We start from the raw sequence: 25,170 nt of genomic DNA, 5'->3' as shown, positions 1-25,170 counted from the left end.
TAATACATATTCCAAACAAATACAGTACTTATATATTATATGAATATGTAAAATCAGAAATGTTGATGATTGCCTCTCATAGATATTGCTGTATGACTGAAATGTGACTGAAAAATAAACAACTCCCACCTTCTTATTACTGATTTATTGTGATGTGCATTATTGAGAAAAATATATATTTAAGCAAGATTAGAATGAATTACATTTTCTTTTCCACTTGGACAGAGAAGAAATAAATAAGTGGTTGATGTTTAATGTGAAATTTAGGCAGCTTTAAAGAGGAACATCATTGACTGCAAATCGTGAGTACTTATGAAGCGTGTAAAATCGAACTCTAAGATTGAATGTGAGACTATGGGGCCTGTGTGGTTCCCAAGCCCACAGCGTTAGCGTAAGCAGACAACAAAGTGACCACCTGCCTGGTTTCTAAGGTGAGTCTGGCTTCATGCAGCCAGTCCTCTACTACTCTCCTGGCCTCTCCGGTCATCTGGTTGAGCAGTTTAGCTGCCAACTCCAGATCTCCATGCTCCAGGCAGTAACTGGCGTACGACAGCAGCTTGAACGGGTCTAAATCCTCAGTGCTTAGCTGGGTGGGAGGTGCTTCCTGTTTATTCTCAAACAGCAGCGCGGCTTGCAGATAGGACAGGAAGTACTGGTACAAGGAGTTGTGAGATTCGTCGATGAGGGCAACTCTGCGAACCAGCGAGCGCAGACCGTAGAAGCGTGCGCGGAGAGAGGCTTCGCTGTAGACGCCACGCTGCAGTGATTCCTGGGGAAGCGCTGAAGCCAGAGCAGAGGCAAACGTGTTGTCATGGCAACTGTCCCGCACGGCCTGAGCGGCGCCTTCTAGTGGCTTGGTGGGCAATGCGGCTTCAGCTGTTTTCAGTGTGTAGTTGAGAGCCTCCACACTGAGCCACAGCTGGTGGGCTTTACGAGCCTCCTCCTCTGCCACTACGTGACCTGAACACACACACAAACACACTCAGTAACACACCTTAAGCCATCGGTAAATTAACTTATTTTCATTACTAAAAACTAAAAATACAAATCTGCCATTTTTTAAATAAATAACTTAATGCTCAAAAAGCTTAATGACATTAATAATAAGAGGAAATTATGAATAAATAACATTTGTTTTGCTGAACATTTTAGTTGCTATCAATTGAACACATGAGAATACGATCGGTGGCGTGTCTGGGGGTGGTATGCCACACAGGTACCACCTCAGTCAGAGGCGAAAAGATTTGAAACAGTGATTTTTAAACCGTGGTAAGTGTTGGACCTAAGCTCCATCTAGTGCTATGCCAAATAATTACTTATGTCATATCAAGAGGCCCCAAGTTACATTTTTAAAACATGGAGTGCAATATTCATGCATATATTCATGAGGTGAGAGCCACTAGAATTATTATTAATCACATGTACAACACAAGGAGCAAGTGCACATACTCATATATAGGTACTAATTTGTACAACCTTTGTTTTTGATTAATTAGACCATGAGTTTCAAACACAGAACGTTAAAATATGTGATACAAAAACACAACTTGCTCACTGAACTATGTGGACATTATAAAAAATGTCTAATAGTACCCTACACAATTCAAAAATACACCCATTTAAAAAAACGTTTGCTTGGCCTGATGGGTAATATATGCAAAACACTCTACATGCTTGGTTGGACATGTATGATGCATTTCAGTTGCTTAAGTGACAATAGGGACATCGATATAAAATGGATGGATGGCTAGAAATGTCTGATTGATTACAAAACTTAGGAGCATGGAGGTCGTCAGGGCAGTAAGCAATTGTTCACATACTGTTAATATTCAATGTTTCATCGTTTATACTTCATGTTGAAGTGGCGGGAAATCTTATCCGGCGCACTCTTGTTGGCGGCCAATATTAATAGTCTGATTCGGCCGGGCGGGTAATCTTATCCAACGCGCAGTGTGCACACATATTGGTGGACAATCTTAATTGATGCGTGCATATCCGGGTGGCGGGCATTATCTTTCGACTGACGATGACTGACGATGAGCAGCCGGGTTCCAGACATTCGTGGTCCTTTATTGACTAAACGTAAGTCATTTAAAGTAATTTAGTTACAATATATTTTTTAAACAAGCGTGTTTAAACTGCTACTTTTAGCAATGACTCTGATATTTCGCTTTTGAATTTGATGTGTGTATGATTTTCTGTCAGAGCATAATGGTTCTGACTGTGTTTTTAAAACCTTATTGGGAAGTGTTCCATGAACCGTTTAGATCTTGTAAAATAGCTGTAGCCCTAACTGTAAGCAGTGCTGCATGTAAACGTAGCTCTTCAGCTCTAACGCTCATAAAAACTCATAGTGGACACGAGGCTTGGCCATTTAGGTATCCTAAGCATTGAGTTAAAAAGAGCTAAGGACTTGAACCTGAATGATTTTATTAAAGTGTTTGCCTGCCAACACAAGAACAGGCGCATTCATCCGTTTTGAACGCCACCATCTTTTGTTATTCCACCGCGATTTTAGTTCTACTCAATCCAGTTGTTTGTTTTTGCCAAATACTTTTAAAGGCACACTGTGTAACATTTTAAGTTATTTTATAGACAGCAATGTAAAGAGTCAATTTGAATGAGGACCCAATCTCTTTAAATTTAAATACAAGTTTATACATGTTATAATTTTACTTTACTAAAGAGAAAGAGGAAGGTTGAAATACTGTATTAGTATTTTGTGCCAACTGTTGCAAGTTGTCTGATGCACTGTCAAAGCTCAATACTTTGCAATATTGTTTAATGTTAGCAATTGTCTTACCAGAAGATTCACGCCATCTTTGGTGGTGGTAACCGTGGTAAACTACTATAGTAGCTAGATCTGCTCCTGGGGTAGACTGACTGTTTTACGGGTGCCCCCCTACAGAACTAGGTGCCACCCCTGAAAAAAAGTCTGAACACGCCACTGAATACAATAACCTGATGAATGAGATAATCCATAGACAAATCTAGATAGTCATGTTTCCCACTGTACGTTAAGTAGTACTGGTCAATTATCCTGCAAACTGAAAAAAAGACAACTAATAAAAACTAACACAACAAAATAATTTAAGTCTTACTTTTACGGATAAGCTTGAAACCATTTCATCATATCTGATTGACAGTGAAATATTACATACAGGAACTTAAGTTGTTACATTATGATGTTTGGTGGCCGTTTCCATCCTTAAGAGTCACACACATCCCACATAAAACAATAATATCTGGAAATATGCAGTCTTTCCATACTGAAAAATACATGTCAGCTTGAAAGTTGTGTAAAAGGTTAGCTACAGAATAATATCATTATAGAATATTAGTTAGCTATAGAATAATATCTTAGAAAAGTATTGTTAGCTATAGAATAGTATCATTAGTTATAGAATTATTGTAGAATAGTAGAAGTTAGAGAAACGTATTGTAGAATAGTATCTTTATAGAATTGTATTGTTAGCTTTACAATCGTATTGTTAGCTACAGAATAGTATCATTAGCTATAGTACAATATCAGGTATAGATTATAGATTAGTATCATAAATCATAGAAAGTCATAGAAGAGTATCAGAATAGTATTGCTATAGCATATAATTGTTAGCTAAATAATAGTATTGTAAGTTATAGAATAGCATTGTTAGTTATATAAAAGGATTGTTAGTTATAAAAAAGTATTGTAGATATGTATCGTTAACTATAAAATGGTACCGTAGATTAGTATTGTAAGTTATAAATAGTATCGTTAGCTGTAGACTACGTTCCCATGCAGACAGGGCCTCAATTCCTACTGATGCAGCCTTGGGAATGTTGAGATTTTGATGTAGGATTGTATTTTCTTTCCAGCATGTAGAGTGTAAATGGATGTTTAGCATCTTACTGTCAATGGCTTCCTCCACTCCTTTAAGTCTTGCGTGGGCAGTGTTCATATCCAGAGTGAAGTTATCCAGCTGCTCCTGGCTCAGCTGACGGTATTGGGTCTCTTGTTCCAGCAGCTTACTGTTTAGGGCCTAGACAGCACAGGAAGTTTAAGAAGACAGCCTTTGCTGACAGCCTAGGAGCACCACTAACTAAAAACTCCAAGACTTCTGGAACACGAGCCAAAGCCTTACCCTACCTGTAAAAGGATTGGGCAAAAATACCTCCTGTGATTGTTTGCAACTCTACAAAAATAATCTACGTCAACTTTTGTATTGGGATCAAATACTTATTTCCCTCAATCACAAGCACAAATTTCTAAACAATTTTCTGCTACAATAAAGCTAGCATAAAAATGTTCATACCTTTGTAAGGGTTAGGGTTACTTATTTTTCACACTGTATGTGACATCTGAGTACCAGTAATTAGTCATGAATTGAGTCAACAGGATGCAAGTGTCTTCCATTAGTATATCTGCCGCAAACAAATCAATACCTACTCTCACTTATTTCCTCTCAATAGCTTAGAAGGGATTTCAGTTTCACATATTTGAAGATAACACTGTTTGAATGGTTGAGTAAAACATATCTGGCTGTGAAGCCTGAACAAAGTGTATGGATACAGTAGTAGAGCAATAATGATGTGAAAAAGGGGACATGCTCATGATCTTTGGTGAAGACCAAATGGCTAAAGCTGTATAAAAATCTACACTTAAAAATTCTTAATCAATGCATGCATGGGTGACGTGGAGCTCAATGACCTGCTCAGATTCAGCTCTCAATTCCTGCTCCTGTACTTTGAGGACATCTTGGACGTGGTCTGTGTGAGCAGCTGCCTGACGCCGAAGTTGAGTCCTCATCTCTGCCTCCATTACCTCCCTCAACTCAGACAGCTGCACATAAATACATATAGTATATCAAGTTTTATGACATTCAGATTGAATTGGTTTTCCTCTCAGCACAGTACCTTTCTCTCCTGTTGCAGCCTCGCCTCCTCCTTGATATGCTGCAGAGACGTGTTGACACTTTCGTCATGGGCTTTCAGGTGCTCTAACCTCTGTTGCTCCAGAGCCGCATCGATGTGGACCTGCTCCCTGACTCTTTGCTCAGCCAGCTCTTGGTTTAGCTGGTCAATGCGACGGTGTGCATGGGCGATGAGCGCATTCAGATCATCAGTGGACAGCTTACCAGCTAACACACAAAAAGACACTTATGTTAGTTATTTTACAGATTTGTAAATATACACATGCTCCCCCTGATGGTACTGATCCAAGTAGATTTAAGAGATTTGATATATCCATGCATACTACATTTCAATCTCAAATCTACACTTTAATATACATTAAAAGACAATAATATCATAATGGTCCACTACCTATTTGTGCAGCTGCCCTCTGGCAGGAGGTATAGAGCAGCAAAAGCAGCAACAAAGAAAATGAAAGAAAGTTTCTTTCTAACAGCCATACATGTCCTCAACAGTCCCAGACACACCAAGAAAATATTAAAATAACTGCACCTTATTCATTTATGTTGCATGCCATTTATACATTTCGTGTATGGAGGTAGGGGTAGGGGGTGTGACTGATGCCAACAAGGGTTGGAACATTTTGTTGTAATGTCTAATTTACAATGAAAACAAAGCTAACTAATTTTTATATGTCCGTTATTGAAAGAAAAAGCAAGGTGGTTGCAAGAGTTTAGTATGGATGAACTTAAAAGTCTGCCTCAAGACAGATTGTGACTCTTCAAATATTCGGCCTGCATGAGGCAAAAATTAAACCGTATTAAAAGCCTTTAAGATGGTAGAGGACCAGTTAATATTGTAAGGAAGATGATAAAGGATTATTTAATAATTTCCATAAAAACTTTTGGTTACATGTCTATTACCAGGAATAAATACGAATGATTAAAAGATAAGATCAAATCAGGCCAGTTATGTTTTTATTATTAGTGATGGTGGCGCATGTGGACGCAGAAGCAAGTCTCTCTCTTGAGCTTGGAAATTAGCTCCAGAGTACAGAGTGACAGAAAAAAGGTATCTCGAGTTGTCCGTACATCTTGCGCTTATTGAAAAATGTACAATAAAGAATTTTAGAAATCTTCCAAGTTTAAGTATAGAGTTTTAGTATTCAGCAAGGATTGAATGGGAGCAACTGGACATTTCACCATTCAGCCAAAATACTTCTCAACTTAAACATTTTAGAAATTGTTTTCCTATTTAGGCTTCAGGGAGGAGGGTAGTCTCCCTAGGGGTGATCAAATTAGGGTTGATTTTACTGTTTTGGTGAGCCTTGGTCCAAAAGGCCAATGATTCGTCTGTCTGCCCGGTGGTAAAACAACCTCTAAATTGTCACTCTTCCCGTGGAATGAGGCAATATCTGGGCATTAACATAAGCATATGATAAGTGAGACGTAAACCTTCTCCTGTTTAGAGAGGGCCTCTTTACACCTCTTTCAAAATAGTGGTCCTTCCTGTGTCGAATTTGGACATTGTCGTCCTCAAAAAAAGGCCCATTCTCTTCAAGACAAAAATAAACTGCTGACTCCGGGACAAAAGAAACAAATCTTCTCTGCTGTGTAACCTAAAATTTTGAAATGAAGAAGCTTTTTGGATGAGACTTCTTCAACAAAAAAGAAGAGTCCAGTGGCCTCCATTCAACCCTTGCTGATTTTGGTTGCATTTGTTTACTTAGCAAAAGTAATGAGAATATGCACATCAGCAACGGGGACAGAAGGGACAAAGGCTAATTGTTTCTGTTCCAGTGCATCAATGTAGAAAGATCTGCTCTCTCTTTCTCTTGGTTGTCTATCAGTCCAATGATGACTCACGTATGTTGTCCTCTACCTGGTGTGGGCCCGTAGATGGTAGACAATCTTAAAGCGGCAGGTCTTTTAGAGGAGGCTGCACACCTTGCTCTTTTTTTTTGGACTGCTTAAAATTGTGCTGGCTCAGAGTGAGAACTCGGAAACCACATAGTGCTTGAATGGCTCTACAGATAATGGATTTCTTAAACCATGGTACTTAAAGTCATCCACGGTCTTCAGATGGTTACCCTCAATGGAGATTGTGGGGGGAAAAGCGGTGGAGGCAGGTGCTACAGTACTTCTGTCTTACCCAAGTTGACCGTGAGACCAAAAAGGCGGGTGGCTTCAGTGAACTTGTTAACGATGAGCTAGGGGACAGACTCCTTGTGTATGAGTGCAGCAAACAACACTTCCAAGAACAATCTTCGGCTCAGGTAAAATAGTAAGTCATCAAGTCTGTATAGCCCATAGCCGAGTATGCAAGTTGAAAAACTGCTTAAAAAAAACGGGACAAGCGCCGATATTTCTCCACAATGAGAGGACTTGCCCGGTCAAATGGTCGTAGATCTGGCATACGAGGTTCACAAACCTGTCTGGACATCTAAGCTTGGACAGGATGACCACCGTGTCAAAATCCTTTGTCAGGTCTATGAAGACCACCACCAAATTCATGTTACATTCTATGCATTTCTCATGCACCTGGTGGACAGAGAAAATCAGGTCGACACTGGGAAAAATCGGCACTGGGTCTTGGACAGGTTTCCTTCTCAGACATTTGTGATTAGGATGTTTAGCATGACTTGAGACAGTATTTTCCCAGCAATAGAGAGGAGGGATATGGCCCGGTAGTTGTCACAAGCAGTCATGCTGCTCTTATTCTTGAATAAAGTGACAACCATGGCACCTGTGACTCCTTGGGCAAGTCTTCCTCTTTTCAGATGCTGATAAGGAGAGAGTAGAAGCCTTCGAAGGCCACAGGACATGCTGACTTGAAGACCTCTGCCAAGATTAGGTGCAATAAGATCTGCATACATGTCTATAGATATTCTACTAGAGGTGGGGGAAATTTCCAATTCTTACATGTATTCAGAAATAGACAATAAGGAATCAATTCATAAACATCCATTCATCCATTTTCTACCGCTTGTCCCTTTCAGGGTCACGGGGGGTGCACTGCAGTTCGCCTACAGAGCCAACAGGTCTGTGGATGATGCAGTGAACCTGGCCCTCCACTTCATCCTGGAGCATCTGGACTCCCCAGGAACCTACGCTAGGATCCTGTTTGTGGACTTCAGCTCTGCCTTCAACACCATCCTCCCTGGACTGCTACGAGACAAGCTCTACCAGCTCATCGTGCCCGACTCCCTCTGCAGTTGGATTAATGACTTCCTGACAGACCGAAGACAGCACGTACGGCTGGGGAAGATTGTCTCGGACAGTCGAACCACAAACACTGGTACTCCTCAGGGCTGTGTACTCTCCCCCTGGCTCTTCTCCCTGTATACAAACTGCTGCACCTCCAGTCACCAATCCGTAAAACTGCTCAAGTTTGCGGATGACACCACCCTCATCGGGCTCATCTCGAATGGCGATGAGTCCGCCTACAGGAGAGAGGTGGACCGGCTGACGTCCTGGTGCAGCCTCAACAACCTGGAGCTGAACGCCCAGAAAACAGTGGAGATGATCATGGACTTCAGGAAAGTCACAGCCCCACCATCCCCCCTCACCCTGATTGACTCTCCCACCCCCGTCCCCATTGTGGACTCCTTCCGTTTCTTGGGCACCACCATCACCCAGGACCTCAAGTGGGAGCTGACCATCAGCTCCCTCATCAAGAAGGCCTAGCAGAGGATGTACTTCCTGCGGCAGCTGAGGAAACTTAAGGTGCAGACAGAGATGCTGGTGCAGTTTTACTCAGCCATCATAGAGTCCATCCTGACCTCCTCCATCACAGTGTGGTTCCCCGGCGCCACAGTCCAGGATAAGAATAGACTGCAGCGCATCGTACGTGCTGCTGAGAAGGTGATTGGCTGCAAGCTCCCATCCCTCCAGGACTTGTTCTCCTCCAGGACCAGGAGGTGTATGCGTCGGATCACAGCTGACTCTTCTCACCCTGGACACACACTATTCTCCCCTCTCCCCTCAGGCAGGAGACTACGCTCCATCCAGACCCACACCTCCAGGCACCTGAACAGTTTTTTCCCCTCGGCCATCAGGCCAATGAACAATAACTCCTAACAGCAGCTCCTTGAATTCCTTGAATCCCTTCTAAGTCTATCTGATAGCTCAGTCACAGCTCTTTTTATACCAAATATGTGTTATATGTGTTTTATGTCGCACGTTTGCACCAAGAAAAATTCCTAGTTTGTGAACCCGTTCTCAAACAATGGCAATAAAACGATTCTGATTCTGATATCTCAGCTGCATTTGGGCGGAAGGAGGGTTACACCCTGGACAAGTCGCCACATCATCGCAGGGCCAACACAGATAGACAACGTTCACACTCACACACTAGGGCCAATTTAGTGTTGCCAATAAACATTTAAGTGATTAAAATTGCTAAGTTATAAAGACTGTTTTAAAATGTCAAACTAAAAAGTTCAGGACACGTCATCTCTGAGACACTATGGGAAGCGCACCTAAACAAGGAATATCTAAGCATGCAAGACACTTAGCAAAACCGAGCAGGAGAAGACGAGAAGCCATGCTAACCGCTAAGCTAGCTTGAACGTAAAGTAGGGAAACAACTGTAGAATAAGTGTTTATAGTACACTTTAACAGAGGTGTACTGTAGCTGGAACTGTGTTGCAGCGGTAAGTAACCAGCTATGAACGGGTTACAACATCAAGACTACATTAAGTAGTTGTGTGAATGTGTGGTCTTACTGAGTCCCTTCCAATTGGCCTGAATCTCCGGTGTAAGGCTGCTCACTTCTCTCTGGAACTGGAGCTTGGCTTCCTGAACCAGTTCACTGTACTGAGACACAATTTTAGCTTCCGACTCTGCAAACTGCACCTACACAAAACATACACAAGCGGCTTCATTATGAAAATATTATTAGGTTTTAGTTGGTGGTGTTTGTAGGGTAAAACAAGACAAAAAAACTTAAATCTACAGAATTAAATTTCATTTTATGTCTTGATTTTTTAACAATTTTTTATTGCTTTGCTTTATCTTTCAAAAGTGGCCACTTAAATTCAAATAGGTGGTTAGGCTTCATACTTTTGCACTGGTGGTGTAGGGGTAGCCTCCCAAGCCAGGATAAATGAGAGTGTTGCATCAGGAAGTGTAAAATCCAAATCATACCATTGTCTTGCTGTGGCAACCATTGACCAAAAAGTAAAACAAGCAAGCAGCCACAATGCTTGATACTTTAATTTCATAGAGAAATGTACCACGTGGAAATCTCACCATACGGTGCATGGCTGACAATAAAGATATCCCGATATGATGAAGTGGCTATAGTTGTAAACAAAAATTTGATGTCATAGTTAATATTTTCCATCATAATTTAAGCAGAGCACAAAAAATCAATTGTGTGAAATCAATGAGACTGTTTAACTCTTAACATGATTTTTTGTGGTGTTTGACAAAAAGTGACAATATTTTAAACTTATCACATCTCATTTATCTCAAGTAGATCAAATTAATTAGACAATATTGACAATATTTGCTTTATCTCATATTAATGCTGCTTTCTGTAAGGGCAGAAGTGTACATTACTGTCTCTTTAAGACAACGTTTCAGCAAAATGACAAACATGTACAAGTCTTTTTGTCTATCTTACCCTATTAAGCACTTTATCCAAGTCCACCACCATCTTATGGAGATTCTCCTCAGCAGCTAACACAAGCGGGCGGACAGCAGGGACGTTCTTCTCTTTGGATTTGACAATGACAGCTTTGAGACTGTCCAAAGACTCACTAAAGTGAGAGATACAAAGTTGCTACATGGAATGTACATCATTAGCTGGAGTTTACAAAAGTCCAACTATAAACTACATGTTTGGTATTGACAAAACAATGATAAATCAATAATGGTTACCCGAAAATACTAATCAATACATCTTTCAATTTTAATGCTACCCACATTGTCATTGTCTGACCCAGAATAAAGTAGCTAACAGAAAAACTGAACAGAACACTTGATTAGGAAGTAAACACATGATAACTAGTTAATAGGGATGTTCTGATCAAGGATTTATGCTGCCGATACCGATCATCCATGAATGAGATCGGCTGATACTAATACCAATACAGATTACATGTATTGATTATAAATTTGTCCATGGATTTCTGGTGAGTGCTATTGACAGTTTAACAATATCAACACAATATTTAAACTAAAGTTCCTTATTGTATTTGATTGAGAAAAGTCCATCTGTGTTCAGAGACTTACTCTCTGAATTTGTAAACACTAACAAAAACAATAAAAACATTTTGATAAAATACAAATATCGATTTAATCATTCTAGTATCGATCATATACTAAACTTGTGTTGACATCACCAATTTAAAGTACCACTGATACTCACACACACACTAGGTGTGGTGAAATTACTCTTTGCATTTGACCTATCCCTTTGTTCCACTCCCTGGGAGTTGAGGGGAGCAGTGAGCAGCAGCGGTGGCCACGCTCAGGAATCATTATGGATTGATCCGCTCGCTGACTGATTGTGACAATGCTGACACACCAACTGTTGTTGTTATATTATCCTGTCTCTAGACTCTTATTATTTTAATAACTGCTTACATTCTGCTGCAACATGGTTCCATCTAGATGTTTTAAACTTACTAAGCACATTTCTTGGTGTTTATTTTCAGCTACCTTAGCAAGTAGCATGCCTGCTCCTGCTTGTTCTAAGTGTGTAACATGTTTAGCCTTGTCCCAATACTTGATAATAATACTAATTATGATATTAAAAAAATGCAGTTTATTTGCCATAATGGAGGTAATTATTTTTAATTTAGGGAAGCGGCTCCACACTGTATATGGAGATACACAATAGGTGCTAGTTTGTCAGCCGGGGGACCCGATCAGCACATCCCTACTAGTTATATACAGAGAATAAATCCATCCCAAAATTTACCACAACAATTTTAGCTGAAGGTACTTTTCAGAAAGACCACGTGAAAAACATCCATAACAACAGCTCTTCTTACTTGGCTTTTAGCAGAGCAGCCTTGGCCTCATCGACAGCGGATGTTCTATTAGCAAGACAAGCTTCTAAATCCTTCCACTGCGACGACTTTTCCTGAGGTGGAACCTGCAATGAGAAACATTTATTTTTAGATGAACACAAGACTGTGGAACATACAAAGCCAGGACCGCTGTCATGTATGTAAAAAACAACATTGAAATAGTGTGTGTGTGTGTGTGTGTGTGTGTGTGTGTGTGTGTGTGTGTGTGTGTGTGTGTGTGCGCGTAAAGATTTGATTGATGATGTAGGACATTCACAATGTATATGTATTATGGATGCTGAAAAAGAAACCAACTGTTGATCATCTTGACATTTAAAAAGCAAACTCCGGTGCATATTAAATCAAGCACTTTTAAGTTGGCCACTTAGGATGCAGCATACATCAGTAGTAGATGCTAGTAAGAGTACCTCTGCTTCCATAGCTTCCTTCAGTTTTTGTGTGTGCCTTGCAATGGCCTGCAGGGCTGCCTCCTGAGCGCCTATGGCCTGCAGTGTATCTTTAGCCGAGCTGGCTAACGAGTCATCAAGATTAGCTGACACCACTGAAAATCACACAGACATTAGCTCTTGGGACTGTATATTGTAAGAGTTTAGCAAATGTTTATACTGCTGGCTTACATGCAAGGATGTCCTGTTCTTCTTGGTCTTGCTGAGCCAGTCGAGCAGTCACCTCTTCTGCGGGACGCTCTTTGAGTGGTTCTATTAATTCAGTAGAAACGGCAGCTGTTTCTGCAGCCTTTTCATGTCCATGGCACTCCTTGCACTCGTCTAGATAGACACATCAACACTACATGATGGTGGCTACAGTGCACAGACAGGTATGTACTACATTGATGGATCAGAATGCTAGTATGTAGCATGTACTTGTGATTTGAAACACTTTTTATAGTTCTATCCTTCAACTTTTTTGCATTTTGCAACAAAAAACAAATGTAGTTGAAATAATCTTGTGTGAAAACCCACCATAAAACAGCACACAAATGAAATTTGGGGGTAAAAAATACTTGATTTTTAGTGTGGCGTGAAAAAGTATTTAACCCCTTTACTCTGAGTGGAACCAATGGCCTTCAGAAGCTGTCTGATGATTGTTGAATTATGCGCTGGAGAAACGATTAAATGATTCAATAAAGTCCATCTGTGTGTAATGTAGGTATAAAAACTGCTGTTCTGTGACAGCCTCAGAGGTGTGTTAGGAGAATATGAGGGAGCAAACAGCACCACGATGACCAAGAAACACGACAGGTCAAGAATATGATGCAATGATTATTGTGGTCTTAATGTGATAATTGTGGAGAAGTATTAGGTTAAACAAAGATTTCCAAGCTTTGAACATCTCACAGAGCACTGTTCAATTAGTTAAGCTTTTTTTTCTAAATCTGAACAAATTTCTTACGAATAGCTTTTTTATTATATATTAAAACACCTCCCAATTTATCTACAGCCAAATCCTCAGGAATCACACGGAGAGACAATCAAAGTTAGAGTGCCCAGAAGGCCTGGAGGAAAGCATTTTCTTTTAGCAATAGTATTTTTTGAGAGGTCTAATTAGGAGTTTTAGTTGTTCTGAATCTATCCCAGTTATCATATCTATGGATATATTTAGGAAACAAAACAAGCAAAAAGCTGGCACATATCAAAACAGATGGACAAACTTTTCAGGTAAAGACTCCGCTGTCTACTTGCACCTCAAAGAGAAACCGCACTCCTTTAAGGAAAACATGTACATTATTTTGACAGGGACGACGGATGGTTTGGAAGGAGAATAAGGAAAGCCATCCCTAAACAGAGGAGGTGGTCTGCGTCACCACCTATTGCCTACATACAACACAGTACTTTCAACCATTCATTCTTAAGACTATAGACTTTTAGCCTCTAACAAAACAACTTTCCGTTTCAGGTGCCCCCTTTGTGCCATTAATACAGCTGAAAGGGGATTTTGGGTTGAATGCTAACGAGGGGGGATTTCATTTTAATGACTGCTGTTGGCATTGACCCAGGGGTCAGTCCTTTGCATCTTAAAAAGGGACCCCTTCAATGCTGAAAAGATTGACACTTATTTCAAAAAGCCCCGTTTCCACGGCACACCAAATCAGATTTTTTTTGCCAGTCTAAAACCCTCCAATATGCTTAAAATATCAGATTCGGACTACCTCTTGATGTGGCCCAAATCTGATCTTTTCGCATCAGATTTGGGCCATATCAAGAGGTAGTCCGTATCCGATTGGAATCTGATATTTTCAATAGTGACATCAGTATAAACGGAAATGCGACCCAAATGAGACTTTTTCGTCATCTTTGGGCAAGCTATGTCATCCATGTGCACGGGGAAAAACGCAGCCCGCCAGTGGAAGTAGATACTTCATCACAACATCCAGTTGTTCCTACATACATCCATTATATTACTTTCATTCATTTTCATGTAAAAAAACTAAACAAAACACACATTTTTAAGATGTGGCGACCTTTATTTTATTTTAATTTCCTTTGTTTTGACTTTATCATGCAAGTGATGTCGAGGTAGGGCTGGGCGATTTAGCAATAAAAAATTTTGCGATTACCGGTATTTTTTTCATATCATCCAATCTCGATTAATATCACCATTTTTTAATTTTTATTATTGTACTGTGCGGGATTATACAGAGTATTGTTTCACCCCTACAATTTACTACTGCAGTATCTGTTAACAGATATTTCCACCATAGTTGATCAAGGTAATATATATGCTAACAGCTGACAAGTGTAATTTTGTTCATATCTATGATTGTGTTTACTAAAGGAGCAACAGTAGAGGTACCCCCCCTTCGGTCTGTACCTCAGTTTTAGTGCCACAGTTTTGCTTCTTTTTCGGTAGGTTTTGTGGGGGTAAAGAGAACAACTTCTTCTCTTTAAAATACTTTTGTTATTTTGCTTGTCATCACAAACTGCATTCTGCAGTAAACAAAGAATCAGTGGTGCACTGAATACTATTGGACTTTAATTACAAGTTAAAATTTACTAAACATCTCCAAATGGTTAATTATTATTTGTAATATTTGACTACTTGTATACATCAGTGCTTCTCACCAATGTTTGGCAAACGACAAACAGTGACCCAGATTGTGGAGTTTTTTAAAACTCAAATATTCTAGCATACATTTAATGAAAGTACATTAAAGTGCAGTTTAAATTTGAGGTAGTGTAAAATAATGTGTACTAACACATAAGACACGTTTAATAAATATTTCAGGAACAAAATGTTTTTTTATCCACAAACTCAAACAAAAAATGTCTGCAGAGTGTTTTAATACATGTTACATTAGCAGAGTTGAATCTTTGCAAACACAAAAAAAAAGTCTGATTCAAAAATATGTAGATATAAAAATTTATTTTTCTAAATAAATTAGTCAGTGTGTTTATTCTCCCAGACTGGACCAATAGAGTAGTTCAGTCACAAAGACATTCTGTGCCTGCTTGCGAGTCCACATTGAGGGCAGGACTGCTGGTGAGCTGCAGCCAGACAGTGAGACGGAAGTCTGTCACTGAAGTTGCTATCCATCTAAATCAGGGGTCGGGAACCTTTTTGGCTGAGAGGGCCATGAAAGCCAAATATTTTAAAATGTATTTCCGTGAGAGACATAATATTCTTTAACTCTAATTACAACTAAATGCGTGCATTTTTAAGTAAGACCAACATTTTTAGAGTATAATAAGTTTATTTTTCTTTTTAATAACATTGTTATTCTGTAGGTAACTAATAATAAATAAAATACTTCTTACCATTAATGCTGCATGGTTTTTCTGATGGCTTTGTAGTCTGGTTGATACATGGTTATTTTTAACACTGTGATGACCAGCGGAATTATTCATTACTTATCGTGTTAAGCAATGTCAGCTAGGATTTATCTGAGAGCCAGTTGCAGTCATCAAAAGAGCCACATCTGGCTCTGGAGCCATAGGTTCCCTACCCCTGATCTAAATGTTGTGTTTCAACTTCTATGCGAGTGTTGGTCAAATTTCTTTATTTTATTCTTCTGGGGTGCACTACCAGCTGTGAAAGAGGGAGGAGGCACAACGCTGATTGAACATTAATCATGTTGGGACAAGCCTAACTTTCGCAACACACGTAAACGTACACAAATACACACACAGGATAACGGCCAATAAAGGCAAATTGTTCCATGCAGGATAACACCGAGCATCATTGCTTTCCTACGGTTTACTACTGCGGTATCTTCTAACAGACATTTCTGCCATGTCTAATAGAGACAATATATGCTTGATTGAATTCAAATTAATCACGATCAAATAATCACCCAATATAATCAGTGTATAAGCAGTGTAAACGTAGTCATAGTTCTTTACCTGAAAAAATGTGTTGTTTTTTTTTGTTTTTTTTCTGTTGATGCTTATGCCTACACTACTGCAAGCTTTATTTATGCTTACATTTTTAACTGTTTGATTATAATTGTTAATTGCTTGTAAGTGTTGTATGGCGACCTCGAGTGCCTTGAACGGGGCCTTATAAAATAAATGTATATAACGTTACTGTATATATTTATGTATCGCTTTCCTTCTACCTCACAATTGTGTGTTACTTTTTGTTAGTCTTTCACATAAAATCCCCAAATAATATATTTATGTGTGTGGTCAAAACAGGACAACATGTGGAAAAGTTCAAGGGCTATGAATACTTTGTCACTGTATGGAGAAGAGGTCCTACCTTTGACAGGTGTCAACTCAGTGTCGCATGGAGCGGGGACTGATGGAACTTCACCGATGGCTGAAATGATATGAGTCGCCTCCGCTGATGACTCTGGATAGAATACAAAAAAACTAAGAATGCATTCATAAAAATCTCATTTATGAGGGTTGTAAAGCAAGACTAAATCCTACTGCTACGACATCTAAACGCTGACATAAGATCACTTTGGTAATTTAGACAGTAAGGGCCTGATCTACCCAAGGTTTCCACATACTAAAACATGTGCAAACTTGATAGCACATGCAAAGCTGATCTACTAAGCTTGTGTGCAGAGGACTGTCTCATGAGTGAGCAAAAAGAGGAGCGCAATCCATTTAGCGTGTCTGTCTTTATGAATATGCAGAATAAATGCTGATTATCAGACCGCTCACAAGTATGAGAGGAGAATATATTTATTATTTATAAGATGCAAATATAATCATTTAGCACGCGCAAGGTGATTTATCAAAAAAAAAAATGTTTTGCAGGTGCCATTTTGCGTCTTTGTTAAGCACGTCTGAAATCTATGTGCAAACTGACAGTTACGAATATGGCTGTGACAAAGGAGGGTATCGCGCTGTAAATACATGTGTGTGTGTGTGTGTGTGCGCCTCAACATATTTGGACTGCCAGATATAAAAATATTACACATATCGTCTTTTCAGCAATATCATTTAATATTGTTCTAGCTGCTGGATGACTTAATGGGCTGAATAAAACAAACTCAATTGACATGTTTTGGTGTCTGTTGATGTTGTGTATGCCGTTCATTTTCACATACAGTAGGAAATAAATTATGATACATCTCTAATATGAAAAAACGTCTTGCAATGTTCATTTTTTTGGATTTGGATCCTTCTAGATTCATGAATGCGCTGCTGCGGAGCAGAGTAGAAAAGAAAAGAAAAGAAACGGCAGATCAACTGGTCTAAAAAGGGAGTCTATTTAAGGGAGTATATTGCATAATACGTGTTACAGATTATAGATGTGTGCAGCTTGTTCAGCACTGCAAAACCCCGCAGGGTATATACAGCATGGCAACACAAATGTGGAGGGAAAAGAGTGTTTTCATGAGCACATAATGCAAGTAGTACACAAAATAATTCTCATTTAAATAGGGCTGGCTGGGACACTTTTTCACACGTTATTATGCAGTCTTAGTAGATCCCACGCAACACGCCCACTAACAGTACACACAATTTTATAGTTTGCACACGTTGTTTAGCACGAGACATTTGGATCTTAGATCAGGTCCGTGTACTACATGACATGACATTGTAATGATAGCAATGAATTCTAAGAGGACTTCTTTGACTTTTAAATTAAGATCCAATCTGTTCTGTTTGTATTTTAAATGTCAGTCAACAACAGTAAACATTTGTGGAAGAAACAAAAACTAGTAGTAGAACAGTCACTATTCATACATAAATACTAAATAGATAACCCACTAAAGCATCAGAGGACCGCTTACCCTCAGATATGTCTGTGACTGCTTGAAAACAAAACAAAATTCACACATTTGAACCATTACCAATATATCCATAATGTTAGCAACATTACTTTATCTCCATTTCATGTTGTAGGCAGGAATCTGCTTTATCCTCCACAAACAGGTGGAAACATTCAAACTTCTCATTACCAGAAAAGACAGACTTTTGCCAAGTTTGAACATGTAACAACAATACTTTCTTTGACCACTACAATTTCTAATAATGCTTCATGATTAAAAAGATTTACCCTGCAGGCTCTGCGTAGGCTTAACTGACGGTGGACTCTCAGACGACTCCTTCACCTTCTTCTCTGGCTTGGATTTAGATGCCTTCATTGTTTTTTCCATCATTGACGAAGGCTGGAGCTGCTCAGTCTGTACAACAGGGAAAAATGAGAAAATACTTTAGGCTATTCATTTGAAATATTGAGTGTATGACACAGTGCAGTTGACCGCAAACTAATTCATGAATAGTTGCATTGGATACAAATGAATAGCCAGAGTTTATCCTACATTAATTTCTTTGTTTATGGTGGCCAGTCCACGTAACAAAAAATGGATTGCCACAGATACTTAGGCTGATCCCAGTCCTCTACTTGCTCAAAGTGCCTTAATCTTGACAGGTTAAGGGAAAGGCCTAGGGCCAAGGGTGTATAGCCTTCGAAACAAAGTGTGCTCCCATCACACTTGCAACCAAGTGTTATTAGAAAGTTCCTATCTCAGCGCATTTGCTGACAATATGGCTGAGCAGAAAGCACATAAGTGTAAGTATTTCAAATGATTGATTTTCACAGTAATGACAGTTATGTTTTATCAGCAATTCAATAATTTGCTATTCCAAGTAAAACTAAAGTTTTCTTTTCTTTTCTTGAAACCAGGCAATGTGATTAAGCAATTTCCTTGGTGGATTTTTAAAGGGGAATTGCACTTTTTTGGGGGACGGCGTGGTGAAGTTGGGAGAGTGGCCGTGCCAGCAATCTGAGGGTTACTGGTTCAATCCCCACCTTCTACCATCCTAGTCACGTCCGTTGTGTCCTTGAGCAAGACACTTCCCCCTTGCTCCTGATGGGCCTGGTTAGCGCCGTGCATGGCAGCTCCCGCCATCAGTGTGTGAATGTGTGTGTGTGAATGGGTGAATGTGGAAATAGTGTCAAAGCGCTTTGAGTTCCTTAAAAAAGGTAGAAAAGCGCTATACAAGTACAACCCATTTACCATTTTTGGGGGACTTTGCCTATCGTTCACAATCATTATGAAAGACATGACGACAGATGGATTTTTTTTTTTTATGCATTCTAAATATTAAATAAACGTAAATAAAAGTCTGCTTAAATTGGAGCCAATGGGAGCTCCACTATTCCGCCCATAAAATCTGATAAATAACCATTCAAAAAGCGCCAACTATACTCAATTTACATTTCGTGACTTGAATATTAACCAAGTGTTAGTGATATTGTTATTATAAGCACTAACGCAGACAAACTATTTATAGCGGCGCCATGATTCACCTCGGTTGCCGTGATTACGTCCGTTTCGCCATATGCTTACATCGAGATTCCGAACTAACAAAGGTCTTAACTCATTCTCTTTCTATGCCACAACAATGTGGAATGCGCTCCCAACAGGTATAAAAGAAAGGGCATCTCTATCCTCCTTCAAAACCGCAATAAAAGTTCACCTCCAGGCAGCTACAACCCTAAACTAACACCCTCCCCGGATTGCTAATAATCAAATGTAAACAATCAAATGCAGATACTTTTTCTTATGCCTCTCTCTCTCTCTCTCTCTCACTCTCTCACTCTCACTCTCACTCACTGTCCATATCCTACCCCCCCCCCCTCCACACCCCTGATTGTAAATAATGTAAATAATTAAATGTGATTATCTTGTGTGATGACTGTATTATGATGATAGTATATATCTGATAGTATATATCTGTATCATGAATCAATTTAAGTGGACCCCGACTTAAACAATTTGAAAAACTTTTTCGGGTGTTACCATTTAGTGGTCAATTGTACGGAATATGTACTTCACTGTACAACCTACTAACAAAAGTCTCAATCAATCAATCAATCAATGCTGCTTCCTGGCTTCCCTGGTCCCTGTAAGTTTATTGTAGATCATAAATCATGCATCACACCTGGACAGTAGATGGCTGAGGAGATAATCCGACAAGTTGAGACACTTTGACCGCCATATAGGACCTGGAACTGGCGATGCCCATGCGTCCTGTGCGCATATCAAATCTATGTCGCGGCCCGCACACAAAATAAAATCCAACCAAAACTCTAAATAAAATTAACATGGATGGATGGAATTTGGCAATACAACTCTGTAAATGACAGGTGACAACAAGTGGCCATAAAAGATAAAACAATGATAATCAAAACTGTTCAATTGATTTAACATCTGTAGAGACATTTTAAGGAGGATGGGATGTCCATCAATCACTTTATTGAGCAAAACTGTTTATTGCCGGCCATAACCACACCAAAAAAAAAACTGTAGCAAAAAACTACCATCTAGCAAAACTGGTTATTACCATTATCAGTCACAATTAGGGATGCAACGATTATAGATTTTGACTGTACAATTATATATAGTCTGTGTAATAATCACGGTTTCACGATTATTATGCATTAATTAATTTCACAACAATGACTACTCCCTGGTCATTTTTTAGTTACCCAAAATGTTCCCACACTGCCGACTTTAGCTTTTTTTGGGTAGTGAAAGTACACTGCTTTGTCCTGCTGCCATTTCTAAGATAATGTAGCATACTAGTGTGTCTTTCGATAGATGCGTACAAACGTGTGTACCGCTGGTGTAACTTTGTTTTTGTTCCATGCAGATTGTGCCGGGAATACCGTACAAGCATAATGTCTGTTTATCGCGAGTGAGGAGGACTGAAACAGATGGTGTAGTAGAGCTTTTGCCATTAAATAACTGACCTTTTTAATCATGGTTAATAGTAAAACTGATTTAATGATTGTATTCCTAGTCACAAAGGTAATGCCATGGTTTGCTCTTTTTGAGCTCAAAGTCAGTGACATCTGCTTGAAAAACATCTACCCAAAAGACAACTTTTTTCCTAAACCAGAAATATTGTCAGTATTCATAATATCTCATCACCACATATGTCAGCAGCCAAAGGAGGGACATGTGTATTCTGTAGCCTGTTTAGAAATCGTTGCAATATAATTTACATGCCAAAGAATATATTCTGATGTGTTATGTTCATACAAGAGGCAGGAAAGTGTATTACGATATGGATTTGAGGTCATTCAGTCCATCCCTATGGCCAATCATGCAAATTGATTTACAACATCTTTGGACCATTACCACAATTTAAAAGCAGACCTGTGGCAAACCGTTAAACAATGTATAAAACATACTGGGATTTAATAAAGCCTCAGCTAACCTTTACCCAAAGATTATCCGGACGAGGCCTTACCTGTTTTTTTAAAGGAAGTGCAGTTTCTTGGGGAGCAGGTCCCAAAGCAAGACCTAAAAGCCAATCTGAATAGGGAACATTTTTCTCCACTGCTGATCTGAACTTGTGGTCCCATTTTGCATACAGTATTGTTCCTCCAACGCCACTGCCGACCGTCACCAAACCCAACGTGACCACCTTGGCAGCACTACTGCTAGATGACAAGAGAAGAATAACCTTACAATGTGCATACTTTCCAACTAGCATTAACATCATATGTGCACATTATTACCTGCTTGCTCCATTTGTGTAGTGTCTGCAGTGCTGCAGGTTGTTCACAGGGATTCTCCCATAGTTCTACAAACGTTGTCAAACAAAAAAATTACAACCTTAAAACAGGGAAAATTACGGAGCCCCTAAAGCAGACCTAGGCAATTATTTTGACCCGGGGGCCCAATTTAGAGAAAGAAATGTGTCTGGGGGCCGGTATATCTATTTTTAGGAAAACTAATACAAAACCTCACAATAAAGTCTGATTGAATGCTAAAAATGTTGTGACAGACCGCCTTAAAAACTAAATGGAATTTTAAATGTTTCTATAAACGATAAAACCCTGAATATTGACAACATATGAACGTCACACACCCTTTCAATCGATACATTTTACAATCAAGCCAAAAGCAACAAAAATGCAACAAACACAGCGAAACATGAACGCGAAAGGTAAAAACAACAAAACCCACCTACGATCTGATATATGTGATATATCACTAAGCTTTAGAACTTTGTTGTAAAAATCTCCTTCCGCGTCTGTCCCTGACACCCACATTTCAGGCTGGCTGCTCTGGAAACACTCTGTGGAAACGCTCCCCACCCACACTGCTTGGTGCCTCGTCTGACCTGCTGTGACATAGATTACCATAGTAACTAGTAGGGTTGTACGGTATACGGGTATTAGTATAGTACCGCGATACTAATTAATCATATTCGGTACCATACCGCCTCTGAAAAGTACCGGTCCACCACACCCTAAGATTTTTTGTTAAAATAAAGTCAATAATGCAATTTTTTGTGGTTCCCTTTATTTAGAAAAGTAATATTGGTGTCAGGACAACACTAGTCACTAAAATATCATGCAAAAGTGCAGATTCCAACCATTGAAATACTTTGTATAGTTCAAGACTTACGGTCATTTGAACACATCACTGCACATCATAATGGCAGCTACACTTTCCATCTTAAAGATATAAAAAAATTATTTGGGAATGTCCGGCAGGCCAGATTGAAAAACTTAACGGGCCGCATGTGGCCCCCGGGCCTTAATTTGCCCAGGTCTGCCCTAAAGGGACATGGAGGGAAAAAAATGTTTTGCGAGATATCTCGCAATACATTTTTGGCGAGATATCTCGTAATACATTTTTAGCGAGATATCTCGCAATACATTTTTTGCGAGATATCTCGCAATACATTTTTTTGCGAGATATCTCGCAAAAGGTTTTTTCCTATGTCAGTGAACCGGAAGTAAAACAGCGATGGTGAACCGGAAGTGAAACAGACACATCGATGGAGACGCCTACCCATCATCCGTGGGAGAAGTTTATTGATTTCTATTCTAGTATAGGCCTAACATATAAAGACATCAAATCGTATTATGGTCCCACATCAGAGCACAGATGATGGGTAGGCTCCGCATGCTCCCGCTCCTCCATCGCTGTGTCTGTTTCACTCATACTTGCCAACCTTGAGACCTCCAATATCGGGAGGTGGGGGGGGGGGGGGGGCGTGGTTCGGGCAAGGGGCGTGGTTAAGAGGAGAGTATATTTACAGCTAGAATTCACCAACTCAAGTATTTCATATATATATATATATATAAATACTTGACTTTCAGTGAATTCTAGCTATATATATATATACATATATATGTGACGGTCCACAACTGTATGTGGCAAAATGCAGCTCCACACTGCTGTCGCTTCAACATATCACTGGCACCAGGTGGATTATGAATTTATTTTATTACAGTGTCCTGCAAAACAGTGCAAATTGTGAGACTGTGAGTCCACTTGGGTCACGGGATTATCAATTGGAAGGCGTCACAGTTCTGAGCACTTCCCGCAGGTAAAGTACATACCACTTCTCGCCAGCAACAGGCGCTGTTGCAACACTTCATTCATAATTTAATCAAGCATAATAAACGTCTGTTTCTACACCGTTACATACATATATATATATTGATTTTATTATATAAATAAAAGAAATACTTGAATTTTAGTGTTCATTTATTTACACATATACACACACACACAGAACACTCATCTACTCATTGTTGTACTTGAAAGTACAATGCTTTGTTAAGGGTTGAATTGTCCACCCTCTTTCTATTCTCTGTCCCTATTTTTCTAACCATGCTGAACACCCTCTCTGATGATGCATTGCTGTGTGGCACGCACAAAAGTGCTTTCATCAAATGCACGAGAGTGTGGAATCTTCCATCTCTCCCTAGCATGGCCCAAAATCGGTAAATCCTTGCTTCCTGGGGAAGATCTTCCCTGGCAAGCAATTGGTACTCCAGTACTTGTACCCGGAGGCTGGTCAGGTCCAATCGCAGCTGCGGCAGACTTTTTTGGGGGGGGCTTGACCTCCAGCTCCGGCTGAATACCGGGAGTTTGTCGGGAGAAAATCTCTGTCGGGAGGTTGTCGGGAGAGGCGCTGAATATCGGGATTCTCCCGCTAAAAACGGGAGGGTTGGCAAGTATGGTTTCACTTCCGGTTCACTGACATAGGAAAAAAACCTATTCCAAGATCTCGCAACACTTTTGATTGGATTCCAAAGACATGCACCTGGGGATAGGTTGATTGGCAACACTAAATTGGCCCTAGTGTGTGAATGTGAGTGTCAATGTTGTCTGTCTATCTGTGTTGGCCCTGCGATGAGATGGCGACTTGTCCAGGGTGTACCCCGCCTTCCGTCCGAATGCAGCTGAGATAGGCTCCAGCACCCCCCGTGACCCCGAAAGGGACAAGCGGTAGGAAATGGATGGATGGACGTTGATTGGACCTGGGACAATTAGCTGTGACGTCATGCGCACGAGTGCGAACACATTAAACTATTTTAATAAGTAAATGTTCACTCTTGTCGTATTATTGTCATCCCGCATGTCCACGTTAACGGTTTTTATTTATTTATTTGTAGGTAATTATACAATAAATCCACTGCGGTCATAGGAGTCCGGCTGTGGGTCACTGAATGACAACTCCTCTCACTACCATGCTAATGCTAACATGCAACGTTCTACAAGCAGACAAAAGACAGGTGCGGTCGAGCGGATTACTTACCTGGAGTGTGGAATTCGCACCTCTGAGACAAACTCTCAGCATGGTCCTCGATCCCTGTAGTCCTTAAAGACAACTGAATTAAGATGGCTAGTCAATTCAGTGGCAGTTACTCTTCTTCGACTTTAGCCTGCTGGGCTGACGTCTTCTTCGTCAACATGTCACCATTGAACAAACATTTAAATCTAGCGCCACCATGCGTGTGGATGAATACATGGCACACACTAAATATAGTTGAGTTGAGTTTGTGTTTATTTCGAA

General features: G+C 39.9%; 1 protein-coding gene across 2 annotated transcripts; it reads right to left on the bottom strand.

Moving 5' to 3' along the window:
* Positions 1-123: 123 nt before the first annotated feature.
* Positions 124-25,093, bottom strand: immt (inner membrane protein, mitochondrial (mitofilin)). 2 transcript variants are annotated; one of them, XM_062045364.1, is made up of 14 exons: positions 24,913-25,093; positions 21,869-21,933; positions 21,598-21,790; positions 18,392-18,518; positions 16,634-16,726; positions 12,553-12,702; positions 12,343-12,476; positions 11,897-12,000; positions 10,522-10,657; positions 9,620-9,749; positions 4,897-5,120; positions 4,691-4,822; positions 3,893-4,022; positions 124-960 (listed from the first exon to the last, which is right to left on the bottom strand). In XM_062045364.1, the coding sequence occupies exons 1-14, from the start codon at positions 24,952-24,954 to the stop codon at positions 353-355; spliced, it is 2,268 nt and encodes a 755-aa protein (XP_061901348.1). In that variant the 5' UTR covers positions 24,955-25,093; the 3' UTR covers positions 124-352. The 2 variants fall into 2 exon arrangements, with proteins under 2 accessions (XP_061901348.1, XP_061901349.1); XM_062045365.1 differs by having other exon boundaries at positions 21,598-21,787.
* Positions 25,094-25,170: the final 77 nt, after the last annotated feature.

This window comes from Entelurus aequoreus, linkage group LG04 (assembly GCF_033978785.1).
Source record: "Entelurus aequoreus isolate RoL-2023_Sb linkage group LG04, RoL_Eaeq_v1.1, whole genome shotgun sequence".
NCBI classification, from domain to species: domain Eukaryota; kingdom Metazoa; phylum Chordata; class Actinopteri; order Syngnathiformes; family Syngnathidae; genus Entelurus; species Entelurus aequoreus.
This window is presented reverse-complemented; position numbering and strand designations above follow the sequence as displayed.

Coding starts and splice junctions, on each gene's coding strand:
- immt (XM_062045364.1), bottom strand. CDS start 24,954: ATGCTGAGAGTTTGTCTCAGAGGTGCGAATTCCACACTCCAG. Junction 10,658..11,896: donor GCTGCTCTGCTAAAAGCCAA/GTAAGAAGAGCT, acceptor CTCTCACTTTAG/TGAGTCTTTGGACAGTCTCA. Junction 9,750..10,521: donor TGGATAAAGTGCTTAATAGG/GTAAGATAGACA, acceptor TGTTTTGTGTAG/GTGCAGTTTGCAGAGTCGGA.